General features: G+C 40.2%; 3 protein-coding genes across 4 annotated transcripts; 1 reads left to right on the forward strand and 2 right to left on the reverse strand.

The window, feature by feature from the left end:
* Positions 1-3,590: 3,590 nt before the first annotated feature.
* LOC133730236 (sugar carrier protein C-like) lies at positions 3,591-5,150 on the reverse strand. Its single transcript, XM_062157863.1, has one exon. The coding sequence runs from the start codon at positions 5,148-5,150 to the stop codon at positions 3,591-3,593; it is 1,560 nt and encodes a 519-aa protein (XP_062013847.1).
* A 4,655-nt stretch (positions 5,151-9,805) lies between these two features.
* On the reverse strand, positions 9,806-11,757 carry LOC133728617 (mediator of RNA polymerase II transcription subunit 15a-like). Of its 2 annotated transcripts, none has more exons than XM_062156042.1 (4): positions 11,600-11,757; positions 11,333-11,457; positions 10,309-10,420; positions 9,806-10,142 (listed from the first exon to the last, which is right to left on the reverse strand). In XM_062156042.1, exons 2-4 carry the CDS (start codon positions 11,449-11,451, stop codon positions 10,026-10,028), a joined length of 348 nt encoding a protein of 115 aa, XP_062012026.1. In that variant the 5' UTR covers positions 11,452-11,457; positions 11,600-11,757; the 3' UTR covers positions 9,806-10,025. The 2 variants fall into 2 exon arrangements, with proteins under 2 accessions (XP_062012026.1, XP_062012025.1); XM_062156041.1 differs by having other exon boundaries at positions 11,546-11,655.
* A 2,590-nt stretch (positions 11,758-14,347) lies between these two features.
* On the forward strand, positions 14,348-15,907 carry LOC133730237 (sugar carrier protein C-like). Its single transcript, XM_062157864.1, has one exon. The coding sequence runs from the start codon at positions 14,348-14,350 to the stop codon at positions 15,905-15,907; it is 1,560 nt and encodes a 519-aa protein (XP_062013848.1).
* Positions 15,908-16,420: the final 513 nt, after the last annotated feature.

Below are 16,420 nucleotides of genomic sequence, written 5' to 3' on the forward strand. Positions count from 1 at the left end.
AGGTGTGATCTGAGTTACTCTGCCTATATCCAATTCTCCTCATAAATGTTGTGAACCGACCAAACCAAGCTCTTGGAGACTGCTTCAAACCATATAGCGACTTCCTTAGTCTACACACCACCTTCTCTCCTGTGGAAGTACCATATCCCGGAGGCAAGTCCATGTATACTTCTTCATTTAAATCTCCATGTAAGAAAGCATTCTTCACGTCAAACTGCTGTAGAGGCCAATCAAGATTAGCTGCTAGAGACAGAAGTACCCGGATTGTATTGATCTTTGCCACTGGCGCAAAAGTCTCATCATAGTCCACTCCATACTTTTGAGTATAACCCTTTGCCACTAACCTTGCCTTATATCTATCCACCGTCCCATCTGAATTGTGCTTCACAGTATACACCCATCTGCACCCAACAGTCTGTTTTCCTGGAGGCAATGGTACCAACTCCCACGTACAGTTCTTCTCAAGTGCATCCATCTCCACGGCCATCGCCTTTACCCACTTCTCATCCTTCATTGCATCCTGCACTTTACTAGGAAGAGACACAGAAGATAATTGATTCACAAAGGCTACATATGGTATAGACAACCTATGGGTCGACACATAATTGGCTACAGGATACTTAACCTTAGCACTCAAACTCGGTTCATACTTCTTTGGGGGCTGACCACGGGTTGATCTATCTGGCAAGACTTTACTTTGAACTTGTGTAGTTCCATCTAAAGGAACAACACTACTAGACAAAGGAGGATTATTAGACAAATTACTAGACAAAGGGGAACCACTACATACCTCAGGCGAAGACTGAACAGGAGAGACCGCTGATGGAGAGGGAGAGACTGGAGTAGCTGAAGTAGCATGCACATTCTTCAAACTAATGTCTTCAGGCAATTCAGGCAGTGTATTGTTGACGGGTCGATGCTCCCCCTTCGACGGATCGAAGTCTTTTTCGACCTGTCGAATAGACCCAGTCGACGGATCAAACAAAGCTTCTGAAGGAACTGGAGGTGTCGGACGCGAAGGGTCGAGAGCTGCATCAAGAGCTTCTGGACTCGGCTGCTGTAGTGGTTCAACGGAATGGCCCTCGGACGAATTTGTGATTTCAAGGCTTGTTTCGGTCACTTCCTTGTACTGATCTTCAAAGAAAACACTCTTCTCCCCCTGACTAGGAGCCGCAGTAGGCGAGAAATAACATGTGTCCTCACTGAAAGTAACATCCATGGTGACATAAAACCGTTGGGAGGGAGGATGATAACACTTGTACCCTTTCTGATGAGACCCATACCCGACAAAGACACACTTAAGGGCCCGAGCATCTAACTTGGAACGTTGGTTCTTATAAAGATGGACATAAGCTACACAACCAAAGACACGGGCAGGAAGGGTATTGAGAGATGGAATGGAGACATGACTAGACAAAACCTCAAATGGAATACGACCTTGAAGAGAAGAAGATGGGAGACGGTTAATAAGATGGGAAGCACATAGCACCGCCTCCCCCCATAGATATTTAGGCATATTGGCACTAAGAAGAAGGGCACGACCCATATCCAAAAGATGACGATTTTTCCGCTCAGAAACCCCATTTTGTTCTGGTGTTTGAGGACAAGTGGTTTGGTGAACTATCCCATGAGATTGGAAATAATCATGAAACGAATGGTTAACAAATTCCCCCCCATTATCAGATCGGAAAATTTTAATGTTAGCATCATATTGGGTACGAACAAGATTATGGAATGCTGTGAAGGCGGAGAAAACCGCATCTTTTGACTTAAGCAGAACAACCCAAGTTAATCTCGTAAAATCATCAATAAACAAAACAAAGTAATGCATTCCTGAAAGGGTTGGATGTTTGGAAGGTCCCCACAAGTCTGAATGAACTAACTCAAAAGGCAGAGTACTAGAATGAAAACTCGGAGAATAACTAGACCGATGACTCTTAGCTAAGGTACAAGTCTCACAATGTAAGCTAGAATTACTTACTCCCAAAAACAAAGAGGGCATGGACTTCTTCATGACACCAAAAGACGGATGACCCAAACGCCGATGCCACAACCATAACTCATCCAACCGATCAGAACTCAATGTCAAGGCAACTGGACCTTGTGGTGCTTGTGTCTGTCCTGCGTACATGCAATCCAAGTGAAACAGTCTCCCCCTCAGGTCTCCCTTGCCAATTGTCGCCCGAGTGCACAGATCCTGAAAGACAACATACATTGGATAGAAGGTTACAGAACACTTGTTTTGTGAGTTTAATTCAGACACAGATAAGAGGTGATGAGATAGAGAGGGTACATAGAGGACATTATAGAGAATAATAGAAGGCGTAACTTGGACTGACCCAACACCTAAAACTGGAAAGGACTTACCATTTGCATTTGAGACATGTGTTATAGATGGGGAAGACAAAGTGGTAAACAAGGACTTATCATAGGTCATATGGTCAGACGCACCAGAATCAATTATCCATGTATCACTACCAGTAAAGTCAGAAATATTCAAAGCAATACCAATTTTACCTCGATGTTCCTCAATTAGAGGAACATTACCCTTAGTATGGTCCTGACCATAGAAATCAGGTTCTTGCATCAACTGAATTGCTGCCTTGCTTCTTTGATTATTGTTGCCACCTTTCGACCCAGAGTTGTTGGAGTTGATTCTTAGCAATTTGGGGCATTGACTCTTGTAATGGCCAATATTTTTGCAATAGTTGCAAGTCACCTGGTTGTAGTTCTGATTCGGCTGATACCCCTGATTCATGGCTGCCTTGTTGGTCAAATCTCCCAGTCTTCTTCTTCAAACAGCAACCGAAGCTTTAAGAACAAACAGATTTTGATGGATCGAAATAGGACGGCAGAGCTGCTATAGATGACAAAGACAAACTTTTTCAAAGAGTACAAACTCGACAGCAAGGTGTTGCAAACTTTTAGGGTTTTTAGGGCAGAAGGAACAGAGGACGAAGACAAAGGACAAACTCTTAAAGAGTATACAAAGACAAATTTGCAGCGGAAACAAACGAACAAAGTCCAGACGGATCTCTGCTCTGATACCAAGTCAAACAGAACAAAGAGATTGAGAATTTTCTGATACTCATATATTTCTCATCTCCCGAATTGGAGTATATATACAGAAGTTACAGAGTTCTACTAGGAAACTAATTACAATAATTACAACGTGATATTCTCTCCTTAATTACACAAATATTCTCTCCTTGATTACACAATCTCAATCAATCCACATTTACCACAATAAATGGGATATCAATCCCATGACTCATGCTAACATCAAGTAGCTACGCCAATCGACGGAGACCATCAAGGGTTCTCCACCTTGCAGATGCATCTCAGTATCGATCTTGATATCCATCAATCCAACAAACAAGCGAACAACAAAATTGAATAGCAAAACCAGAAAAAAGGGGAAACTGCAATAGCAATCACTAATACCTACCTAGATCATTATGGTTGAACGAAACTCTGGGTTATTGAAGTAGAGGTTGACTGACTCTTTTTTCTTTTGTTTAAAAAAAAAAAAAAACAAAACGAAAGAAAACTAAACAAGTAAATGAATAGGCATATTTGCCCATGACCAATTACACAATGTTGACAATTGTTGGCTTGCTCATCTCATAACCATCGTTGGGGTAATCTTCATCGGTAACAAATCTCTTCCAGTACCAATGCTGTTTCCAAACCCTGCTCATCTCTTCAATTGGGATCCCCTTTGTCTCGGGCAAGAAAAAGTACACGAAAACGGACATGACACACACAAAGAATGCGAAGAAGATGAAGAGCCCGAATTTCATGTGGCATAACATTGTCAAGAAGACTTGAGCCACAATGAAGGTGAAGATCATGTTGACTGAGACATTGACACTCTGAGCAGCTGACCTGATTTCCAAGGGGAATATTTCACTAGGGACTAGCCACCCTAGAGGACCCCATGACCAAGCAAACCCTGCTACATATGTGCAGATGAAAACTACCACAACAATTGCATACCACTTTGGCAAGTTACCGGCATTTCCATCCAATCCAAATTTTACACCAATGCAAGCCGCCACAACTATTTGGCATATCAACATTTGAGTTCCTCCCTCAAGGAAGAGCTTCCTCCTTCCCCACTTATCAACACCATACATCGAAACGATTGTTGCAGCAACATTAACAAGTCCGGTGATCACAGCCGATATGAGAGAAGCATCACTTCCGAAACCAATTGTGTTGAACAACACAGGAGCATAGAACATGATCACATTGATACCGGTAAGCTGCTGAAAGAATGGAATCAGAATTGCCATGCAAAGTTGGGGCCTGTACTTCCTCTGGAGCAGATTCCTCCATGGATCTTCTATCTTCTTGGACTCATCACTAGCCATAACAAGGTCATTTAACTCCTCGCTGACATCATCAACACCGCGAATCCTCCGGAGTTGGGTCTTGGCCTCCTCATGCTGGCCGCGCTCGATCATAGAGTTTGGTGTGTCTGGTAATATTAGGGAGCCGACGGTGATGATAAGGGCAGGGACCATTGCACCACCCAAACTCAAACGCCATCCCCAACCGCCCTCTATCTTGGCAAAGAAGTAATTCAACAAATTGGCGACAAGGATACCAACTGTGATAGAAAGCTGGAAACAGATGTTGAGAGCTCCTCTGGACTTGGATGGCGCCATCTCAGACAAGTAGAGTGGCACAGACTGATTGGAGAATCCGATACCGAAACCGAGGAGTATCCGGCCAAAAATCAACATCCACACAGCCTTGGCAGCGCCATTGATGATGGCGCCGGAGCAGAAGAGAAGACCACCGAAGAGCATGGACAATTTCCGGCCAAACTTCCGAGTCACGGTGGCTGCCACAACTGAGGCCATGAGAGCAGCCAAGTATAAGGAAGACGTGAACATGGTCAACGTCTGACTGTCATACTGGCAGTACTGGTTGGTCGACTTGTCCAGCTCCTTCTTACGGTACACAGAAGGAAAGAACTTTTTCAGGAACGAGTCCATGGACGTTACACCACCGGAGATTCCAATGTCGTAGCCGAAAATCAGCCCTCCCATGGCGGCGATGATGCATGTTACCAGAACATAACCGGTGAGTTTTCCGGCATACTCCTTGCCGCCGCCACTGGCAATACCAACGGCAGGCATTATCCCTGCGCTTTTTTGAACCCAATGAAAGAACTCGAGGAAAAGGGTTTGAAACCGAGGAGTTTTTTTTTTTTTTTTTTTTTTTGCAAAACTTAGAAACGAACAAGAACGAAAGTAATGAGAGCACAATGGGCAGAGACGAGAGGAAGATACAATGAGGTTTTGGACAAGGGCCAGTAGGTGTATATATAGAAAAACTGAGAGTCTGAATCCAAAGCAGTAATGTAATCCTAATATGTTTCTGATATGTTTAACTTTTCCACAATGGGAATGATTAAACCAGTTACTTGGAATTGGATAAGGGGTCGATGACACCGTGACAGGGTAGTTTAGAATCCTAGCAGCCCAACAAGGAATCGATCTGAACCTACTAGCCTTCTAGGTTCCAGGTAATGATATCATTATTGTTTCCTCTAATGAAGATTCGGATAGTATTAATGATATGAATTTGCATAATCATTCAAGTGCAATTGAGATTAGTTCAGAACTTCAGATAGCTCTGAGAATGAACTATATATCTTCAAATTCTATGACGTCTGTTATTAGACAAAGCCCAGACTTATTTAATCTTGATAGCTTGACATCTTTGATGATATCCAATGGAAAATGCTCTATAAGCCAGAAAGATCTAGATACTTTGTTGAAGTTTGATAATGTTGTTCCTGACCCTATAGAAAATAAGAAGTTTATCGATCCTAAATGACTCACAGGGTACTGCTGTGAGAGTCATCAATGAGTCTGAAAAAGCTGGTGATGCGGGTCTGGAAAATGAAGATGACAATTTCCAGCCAGCTCTATGTGACTGTCTTACGGTCTTACCCACTCAAGAAGATTTGGAGATGGCTGCTTTCAATGCTAATATCTATCGCAACCCATGCATGGAAGAGAGGAAGAGATGACATGGATGATGTTGTGCCTGAACCTGGTCCTTCAAAGAACGTTGCAAATGATCTTTGGGTTGTTGAAATGAATTACCTTGAGAGAGGTGGAGGAAGACACAGAAGTTGACTAACTTAAATGAAGAAGTAGAACCGTGCGTTTTTTTTTTTTGGTCAAATAGTTCATTCATTAACAAAATATACTACAAATGTAGAAGTAGATGTACATAAGGAAGCAAAGGTCCTAGACCTAGAAACCCAATAGACAAAAGCTTAATTAACCTACATCTAACAGAAAATAACACACCAAGGCCCAAAAGCCCAACAAAAAAAAAAAAAACCCTAGATCTAGAATCACAAAGCACTGCCTCCAGGAGACCAGCCGCCATGGCTGCTGACCACCAAGTTGCAGAGGGAGTAACATCAGCCAATGCTTCACTTCCGGATGCCAAGGGTTTGTCCACCATCATTCTCCATATCCGAACAGTCTGCAAAAGAAGGATAAAGGTACCAAAAGACATAAGATCGGCGGTCGTGGTGGTGGAGACCATCGAGCAACACAACGCCACTGGTCCGGCAACATCCACAAGCATTGGTGGAGTATCGATTCGGCAGCTATTCTCAGGTGTAGAGTTAGGTATATAAACCCAGGTCAAGCACAAGTGTGATGGCAGAATTGTGGAAAAAGAAAAAGATGGGATAGAGAATGAAAGGGGGAGTTGTATGAGGATGAGAGAAGTGAAAGTTGATCTAGGCATTTGGAGATGAATTGGGTTAGAGCAAAGAAAACGATAATAAAATTGAGACATAAAGCCTCAGATCTGAGATAAAACTCAGGGAGATTCACCACAGAGGGTGAAGACACACCACAGAGGGTGGAGGAATGAAGGAGGCCCTGTCGACTCTCAAAACTGTAGAGAGAGAGAATAGATATCATGTGTAGAACCGTGCGTTGAAGTCCACATTCTTGGTCACCTTTACTTCTTTTCTATAATTCCAAATGAATCCTGCATTTTACCAAATGTGCTGCCATTGCCACCCTACTAAATACTTTCTTCATCCTATATTCTATTCTCACCCTACATATATTTTTTTAATTTCAAGTTTACTACTTAGTTCACCCATTTATAATAACTAAAATACCATTTTCTAATGTAAATTTTTAACGCGAATTCTTTTTCTATTTAGGTTCCACTGTGTCTCAAATTCTTATTTTGTTAGTATAACATGAGAATGATTGAAGATAATGAATGCTAAGAAACAAAACATTAAGATTTAACGATGAATGAAGAGATTAATAATGAAGTTTAAGTGAGTGTTCTGTCAGGTATAATAAGAAAAATAAATTGTAATTTCTAATAAGATATTGTCATTTGTTGTAATTTTATATTAGGATATTTAAATCTTTTAATAAATCAGAAACTTGTAATGTGAAGAAAGTAGTTAGTCGGGTGACAATAACCGCACTTTTTTACCAAATATACAAGGACCGGACCATAATTGTGGATTGAGCACTAATTGAAGGATGTAATGTTTCTTGGGCCTCTATTTTGGACCCAAGGCTGTTTAGTTTATATTGTACCGTAGTGAGCTTCCATTGTTTAATCAAAAGTTTCCCTTCCTTTGATCAAACCAAGTACTTGGTACTGCTTCCCGGCCTTCTAAATGACACCCAACAATCCTCTCATTACACCCAAGGCCAATATTACTTGTAAAAACTGAGAGACGAATCTAATTGGTTCAAAGTAGTTTATTTTACAATCCTTGAACCAAAAAGTTGTTACACTAGCATTTCATGTCATGTCATATCACATTTTCGATTTCTTTGTTCACTCTGTTTCGATTTCTAGTCAAAATAGTGCACTCACTGGTCAAGAAAAGCGACATGATTCTTTTGCTAGGTGATCAATTGCCGAATCACCACCTTTTGCAAAATTAAAAGAACAGATAACTCGCACTTGCAGCCTTGTAAGGTCAATAATCAAGCTCCATTTTCAGTTCATTGGTTACGTTGGTTGATGAATCCTTATGCATTTATATAGTTATAGAAGGTCAGTATTGAGCAAGTAAATGATTTTGATCAACCAGAAAATGCAGGTTATCAGCTAGAAGTAGATGTTTATGTTCGCAGCTTAAAGCAGTGGGTTACTGTAACATGCAGTCAGTGTGTATCTGAAGATCTGAACAAGGATATGAATATCGTGTCTCTGTATAACTATATAGACTTAATTGTTGAAGAATATTACAGCAGACAGCTCAGGAATTCTTTCTTACTATTGTTCAGTAATCCCTCAAAAGTACAATCATATACAACTTACAATTTCTGTATTCATCTGGGCCAAAAGCAACGACACGATGCCGTTTCAGGTTGGAGGGGCCACAAAGCTTGGTGTCCCAGACGAGCATCTTCAGAGAAAGTTTTCGTAGATACTCTGACTGGAAAAAGAGATCCATTACAAAGATGTCATTTGCTATTTATCCCCACGATACAAAGAGTCATGAAAAGTAGTAAGTAATATCTATGCAAAGTCAGTTTCATATGTAATGTATCTCTTGCCCAAAGAAAAATTAGGACTCAGAAGGGTACCTGGCTTGAGGGCTGAGGCAACAGTATATAAACCTCATATTCATTTCACTGAGCGCCAGGGACCTCGAGCACTTTAACATTGAATGAATCTGCTCGAGCGCGAGGCCCAGTGCAAATAAACCTCTGCTCGTTTGAGAAACATGGCAAAACCAATTTTCTCTACTGCAAAGACAACCAATAAACTCTCATGTTACAAGGTCCAAGATTTTTGTTTAATCCTTCCCCCATATATAAGTATCTTGTTGACAATTTTAGGTAATGCATCTCCTGGAAATTGACTTCTCCAATCTAATGTGTCCAACAAGGGTCCTCCAATTCTGGAGGCCTCTCATTATTGATATCCATTAAATCAACCAATCCAACAGTCTGCGTAAGAAAACAACACAAGTTTGAGCAGTTTCAATGGAAAGTGAAACAATTACCAAGAATGCAAAAATATTGTACACAAGCAGCTAACTTTGAATGATGATCATCATTAAGCTAATTCTAAGCAGGATTTTGTGCGGTATACAATTCCTCAGTTACCAAATGCAAAAGGAAAGCTTTCAACATAAAATTGAAAATTTGACTGCAATCTGAGGAATAAGGGATGAAAACTTGGAAAACAAAAAGTACCAAAATCTTAAATGTGGAATTGCATAATCCAACAGATAAATTGACGAGCAAATTGGAGTAAATAAGAAAACATTACCTGTTCTTTGAGGCGACTTGAAGATAGAAAACAGAAGGCAAAAGCATAGGATGCAGAACAATCAAGGTCTTTTTAGTATATAGTTGACAGCCACTTTCTGTTGTAAACTCTGGAAATTAAATATGTAAAGAGGAGGTTGAGTTGGCACAGTTGGGATTTTCCCAGAGCTGCACAAGAGCAACTAAAGAATAGAGTCTAAATTGGCGGTAAAATTAAGTCTGGCAAAAACTATACTCAGAATAAAAATACGAATGAAAATTTCAGTGCTAAGATTTGATGTTATTTTGTGAAGTTGACAATGAGCAGTGTGTTTTGATACAAACTGAGGCCTAAGAGGAATGTCACAACCGAGTCAACTTAGTAACGGTAGTTCTAGTGCAAACCATGATCATTTTTACTTCGATCTATCTATACACTCGTACTGTTAATGCATACATAATTCCAGTACAATGCATCAATACATACAGTTAATTCAGATGTTTCTCAGCTTTTGGTGACATGATATGAACGGTCAGAGTTTATATCTATAAGGATGCAAGTACTGTGTTTGCATATAGCTCTAAAGTACTTCAATATTCAGAAATATTACAAACCGCTAAGGAATTGTTTCGTGCCACTATACAATAATCACTCCAGTTTCAGAAGCTCCGAGTTTTCTTCTTATTTCACAAGTACAGCTATATTATCAACTTCAAATAGCACAAGTTACAGAACTTGCATTAATCTGTTTCAAAAGCAAGGACACGATGCCGTTTCAGGTTGGAGGGGGGACTGGTTGCAACTTCCTTGCCCTCAACGGTAAGCATCTTCAGAGCAATAGTTCGTAGATAATCCGACTGGAAAAAGAGATTCGCACAAAACTAAGGTTATATATGAAGCCACAATACATCTTCAATACAAAGAGAGTTGAAAAATAAACAGTAGCACACTATGCAAGTGAAATACATATCATAGTGTATAAGTAGCATACAATCATTAGGACCCCAAGAGTTATGGAAGTACCTGGCTTGATGCAGTAGCATACACCTTTTCCTCAAACCTTAAAGCAATTCTCTTCAGTTCAAGCAACCCCTCTTGGCCAGAGAAGGAGAGATGCCTCTTCAACGTATCAAGTCTCCACATTCAAAACATTTAGTAATTAAGTCAATGACCATAGAAATCAACGGAGATGGAGTTCTTAACAAAAAATTTAGACTGCAGAGTATAGAAATCAATGGACTAACTTGACCAAAAAGAAAAATATGAAAACCAGAATGGACTAGATAATAACCATGTCCTTTTTTAGCTTTAATGTCCATATCAGAACAGAAGGCATAAGCAGTTGATAACAATTTATAGACTCAGAAAAAAGGTAATGACTGATATATGATTCAAGGTTAGTATTTTCAATACATCCACTTGAATATTAATCTGTACAAAAAATATGAATCATCTAATTTTATCATACAACCCCTAGTTTTCTGCTCTATATATATCCATCATATCCCTCAAGCTGCACTCTTTCGGTTAGTGCCTCTTCAAGTGAAATCAATTTAGATTGCCCTGTTCAACAAACTAATGACCCAACTGACTCTGATATAAAAAGCTACTGAAAGGGAACCATCGATCTTCTACTAGTACTGGGTACTTCCCACATAAACACTCTTATGGCATGAACAAAGTAACAAGCTTTTAGAATAACAGATCCATTGAAAACTTAGTTTGCCATTATCCTTGACACAAAGAAAGTTGAAAATTATAAAAGAAACAATACAAGTGTAATCCATATGTTCACATTAAAGTACTCTTATGTTTAACATGAAAATTTAGGATCCCAAGAGCTATGCAGCAGTATGTCTTTTTCTCATACCTCATAACTATTTCCTCTGTTTCGTCTACTTCCTCTTGATATCATAGAAACTCAGATGCGTAATCAGTACATCCCATCATTACATGTAATAAGTTGACCATGAAGGCATACAGATTCTTAACAGCCATATTGAATTCTTAGAGAACAAAATAATTCTTACTTTCCAAAAGTACTTACATCTTGTTGACAATTCTTTGCCTTGAATCTGGCATCAAGTACATCCTCCAATCGCCGGCGTCATGCGAGGCTTCTCCACCCTGTGGAGGCCTCTGATCACTGTTGATATTGGTATCCATCAAAATCTAACAAACAAAACAACAAAGATGAGTTGCAAAACCAGATAAAAACTGCAACAATAGTCAGAACCAAGAGTAAATCACATCCCAATACTTGGATCATCATGACTGAAAGAACTTCGGGTTGTTGTCCTGTTGAAATGATTACCTTGAGTCTCAGACTCTCAGGGGGATGAAGACAGAGAGGTTGACTGACTCAAATGAAGAAGTGAGACTTTACTAACTTCTTGGTCACCTTCACTTGTTTTCTATAATTCCACAAGAATCCTGCATTTTAGCAAATATACAATGACTGGACCATGGATTTTCTTGTGGATTTAGCACTAATCAAAGGTTGTAATGTTTCTTGGGCTTCTATGTTTGGACCCAATATTGTTTTTCTTTCAATTGTACCCCTAGTGGACTTCTGCATAGGCTGTGTTGTTTAATCAAATGTTTCCTTTTTTCCTTTTCAGTACACCCAACACTATTCTGAGGACACCCAACGCCTAATGATTAAGACTTGGCGATAAGAGTACAAGAATGACAGATGGCGAGTTTATGGCTTGATCCCCAAACATAACAGCAACAATCATTCTAATGGAATTATGTACATAGAAAAATACAATCATCTTTTTTCTATTTATTTAGTTCCAGAAGTTATACTAATGTCGGCCAAAAGCAAGAACATGATGCCGTTTCAGGTTGGAGGGAGTTTCGTCATGGCATCCATCTTCAGAGATATTTTTCGTAAAATAATCCGACTGAAAAAGAGATACACAGGAAACTAGATCAAATGATCAATGCAAATAAGGAAGTTGGAAAATAATAGCACACCATGCAAATAAGATATAACTACCATGAACAATTAGGGCCCCAGGAGTGACATCTTGGGTTAGGGTTTTCAGGTTCTAGTAAAATCCCAGATTAGGGTTTTCACAAAAGGTGACATCTTGTGGTGCTTCAAATTTTAAGAGACAAAATTTCAGTTTCAAATATACGCCGTTTAATTTCAGCCAAAAAAAGAAATTATTAAACATCATAAAAAAATTTCCATACACATGCATATACACTAAGATGTTTGAAGAATCCAACTTGAAATAGTTCCAGTCGAACAACAACCAATAATAAGCTTTTTGAATGTAAACTAAGACAAAACAACAAGAACAACAACAATAATTTAGTTCCTTGGATGCTTCGCATCGAATGGCGCAATTGCTTGTATCGTATTTCTCAAATGAACTTCCGCTCATCACACATTTTTCGAGAAGGTAATCAAGTTGCGGATGCATTAGCGAATTTTGGTACAGCTTCTACAAGCTTGTTTTGGTGGGACTCTGCTCCACCCTTTATACTTGCACATTGTAACAGAGACCAATTAGGTCTTCCGAACTTTCGTTTTCGTTAGTGTCATGTACGCTTTCCTTTTATCTGGGAGGTTTTGGCTTTGGTCCCCCTCCTTTGTATTTTGGTTTTCCTTCTCTTAATTTAAGTGGATAGGTAGGATCCTTCCTCACCTATCCAAGCCTTTAAAAAAAAAAAAAAAAACAACAATGATTCCAATGAAAATAGGCTTCTCATGACAAAAGTAAGGGCAGTAGTGTTCCCCTGGTCAGCAGCTGACCATGGGGAATATGGTCACTCACCGTCCGATTGAAATCGGACGGTTGACAGCTCTCATCTCAGATTTCATCACTTAGCTATCAACCGTCCGATTGAAATCGGACGGTGAGTGACCATATTCCCCATGGTCAGCTGCTGACCAGGGGAACACGGCTGAAAGTAAGGGTTCTTCAAGTCTTCAACTGATGAAAACTCAGGAAGAAACAAACCTCATCAGTAACTGACAGTCTGACACGTAGCTCGTACGCTGTCATTCACAGTGCCTTAGCCCTGTTTGCTTCCTAGACTTCTAAATGTACCCAATAATCCTTTGAGTACACCCATATTATAAAACTAGTCTAGGTAGTACACCCAATAATCCTAAACTAGCAGATCTGCTTGCTTATTAATTGCAACTCAGTATCAGATTTATCCACAACTGAACTGCTTTTGTATGCAGTAACATGGCTGTAGACTAGTTTGAACTAGTAAATTTATCTTCAACTCACGTCAATGAGATTTTCTAGAGCAAATCATCGAGAGAACCCAGAATCAATCATAAAACACAGCTTCAGTTCACCATGCAGCACAAGCAGAAGCAGTTATAATAATACTGCATCCAGATTTCAGCCATTTCACATTGAGAGAAACAAAATAGAAGGATTGATAGTCAATAACATATCAAATATTGATCCGAATTACAATAGCTATAACATAAAAAAAAAACAACACAGCATTTGAATACACAAAGCAATCCCTCTTCATTTCCGCTTCCTAGTTTTCCAGGCCTCTTAATGCCACAGGATTCGGGGGGATTCGCTATAATCACTATTCACTAAGGTACCGATATCAGAGTTTCATCATATCTTGGTCACGTCAAAATGAAACCTACACACAGGCACTGCCTCAAGCCTATATCGGCCACTACAGAACGGCTTCTCTTCTTTACCGCAATAAATCATGACCAACTCCTTTACCGTATTCAATACGAAAGCTTTATTTTGATTTCTTTTTATTTCTTTTACCTTAGCAAATACCTAATTCTAAACTACCGATCGGTAAAATTTGTTGTGTAAAAGGAAACATATCAGAAACATATTAGGATTACATTTCTGCTTTGGATTCAGACTCTCAGTTTTTCTATATATACACCTACTCGCCCTTGTCCAAAACCTCATTGTATCTTCCTCTCGTCTCTGCCTATTGTGCTCTCATTACTTTTATTCTTGTTGGTTTCTAAGTTTTGCAAAACAACTCCTGGGTCTCAAACTCTTTTGCTTGTTCTTTCTTTAGGTTTCAAAAAAGCGCAGCAATAATGCCTGCCGTAGGTATTGCCAGAGGTGGGGGCAAGGAGTATGCCGGAAAACTCACCGGCTATGTTCTGGTAACATGCATCATCGCCGCCATGGGAGGGCTGATTTTCGGCTACGACATTGGAATCTCCGGTGGTGTAACGTCCATGGACTCGTTCCTGAAAAAGTTCTTTCCTTCTGTGTACCGTAAGAAGGAGCTGGACAAGTCTACCAACCAGTACTGCCAGTATGACAGTCAGACGTTGACCATGTTCACGTCTTCCTTATACTTGGCTGCTCTCATGGCCTCAGTTGTGGCAGCCACCGTGACTCGGAAGTGTGGCCGGAGATTGTCCATGTACTTCGGTGGTCTTCTCTTCTGCGCCGGCGCCATCATCAATGGCGCTGCGCATGCTGTGTGGATGTTGATTCTTGGCCGGATACTCCTCGGTTTCGGTATCGGATTCTCCAATCAGTCTGTGCCACTCTACTTGTCTGAGATGGCGCCATCCAAGTCCAGAGGAGCTCTCAACATCTGTTTCCAGCTTTCTATCACAGTTGGTATCCTTGTCGCCAATTTGTTGAATTACTTCTTTGCCAAGATAGAGGGCGGTTGGGGATGGCGTTTGAGTTTGGGTGGTGCAATGGTCCCTGCCCTTATCATCACCGTTGGCTCCCTAATATTACCAGACACACCAAACTCTATGATCGAGCGCGGCCAGCACGAGGAGGCCAAGACCCAACTCCGGAGGATTCGCGGTGTTGATGATGTCAGCGAGGAGTTCAATGACCTTGTTATAGCTAGCGATGAGTCCAAGAAGATAGAGGATCCATGGAAGAATCTGCTCCAGAGGAAGTACAGGCCCCAGCTTTGCATGGCAATTCTGATTCCATTCTTTCAGCAGCTTACCGGTATCAATGTGATCATGTTCTATGCTCCTGTGTTGTTCAACACAATTGGTTTCGGAAGTGATGCTTCTCTCATATCGGCTGTGATCACCGGACTTGTTAATGTTGCTGCAACAATCGTTTCGATGTATGGTGTTGATAAGTGGGGAAGGAGGAAGCTCTTCCTTGAGGGAGGAACTCAAATGTTGATATGCCAAATAGTTGTGGCGGCTTGCATTGGTGCAAAATTTGGATTGGATGGAAATGCCGGTAACTTGCCAAAGTGGTATGCAATTGTTGTGGTAGTTTTCATCTGCACATATGTAGCAGGGTTTGCTTGGTCATGGGGTCCTCTAGGGTGGCTAGTCCCTAGTGAAATCTTTCCCTTGGAAATCCGATCAGCTGCTCAGAGTGTCAATGTCTCAGTCAACATGATCTTCACCTTCATTGTCGCTCAAGTCTTCTTGACAATGTTGTGCCACATGAAATTCGGGCTCTTCATCTTCTTCGCATTCTTCGTGTGTGTCATGTCCGTTTTCGTGTACTTTTTCTTGCCCGAGACAAAGGGGATCCCAATTGAAGAGATGAGCAGGGTGTGGAAGCAGCATTGGTACTGGAAGAGATTTGTTACCGATGAAGACTACCCCAACGATGGTTATGAGATGAGCAAGTCAACAATTTTCAACATTGTGTAATTGGTCATGGGCAAATATGCCTCTTCATTTACTTGTTTAGTTTTGGTAGTGACACAGAACAGCTTGCGGATAAGAAGAAGAAGAAACAAAGTCAAAGTAGCTGTGTGTCTACATGTTTTCCTTTTAGTATTTGGATTGTTTTATTTTCAAGTTTTAATTAGAATTTAAGTTTTCTTTAGAATATAGATTCCTTGTCTTAACGTATAAGGAATTAGTCCTGGTTTTAGTATGAATAAATTTATTTCAATGCTAATATAAGGCACCTCTTAGATTGTAATTTTCGTTCAAGTCATCGATCAATAAGAAAAATAAAAAAAATTAAAGTACTTACATCGTTAAGAAGCCTATTCGAGTACCAATTTCAAATCTTTAAATCATTAATTAGTTACAAAAATACAATGAGGAGTCATGGGCTATGGAAGTTATTTAAGAAATGGTGGAGTGGTGTTTCTCTGCAGATGCATCAATTATGGATTGATAGTTGGTTTACATTAAGTTTCTACATGTTACATT

Source organism: Rosa rugosa, chromosome 2, assembly GCF_958449725.1.
Source record: "Rosa rugosa chromosome 2, drRosRugo1.1, whole genome shotgun sequence".
NCBI lineage: Eukaryota > Viridiplantae > Streptophyta > Magnoliopsida > Rosales > Rosaceae > Rosa > Rosa rugosa.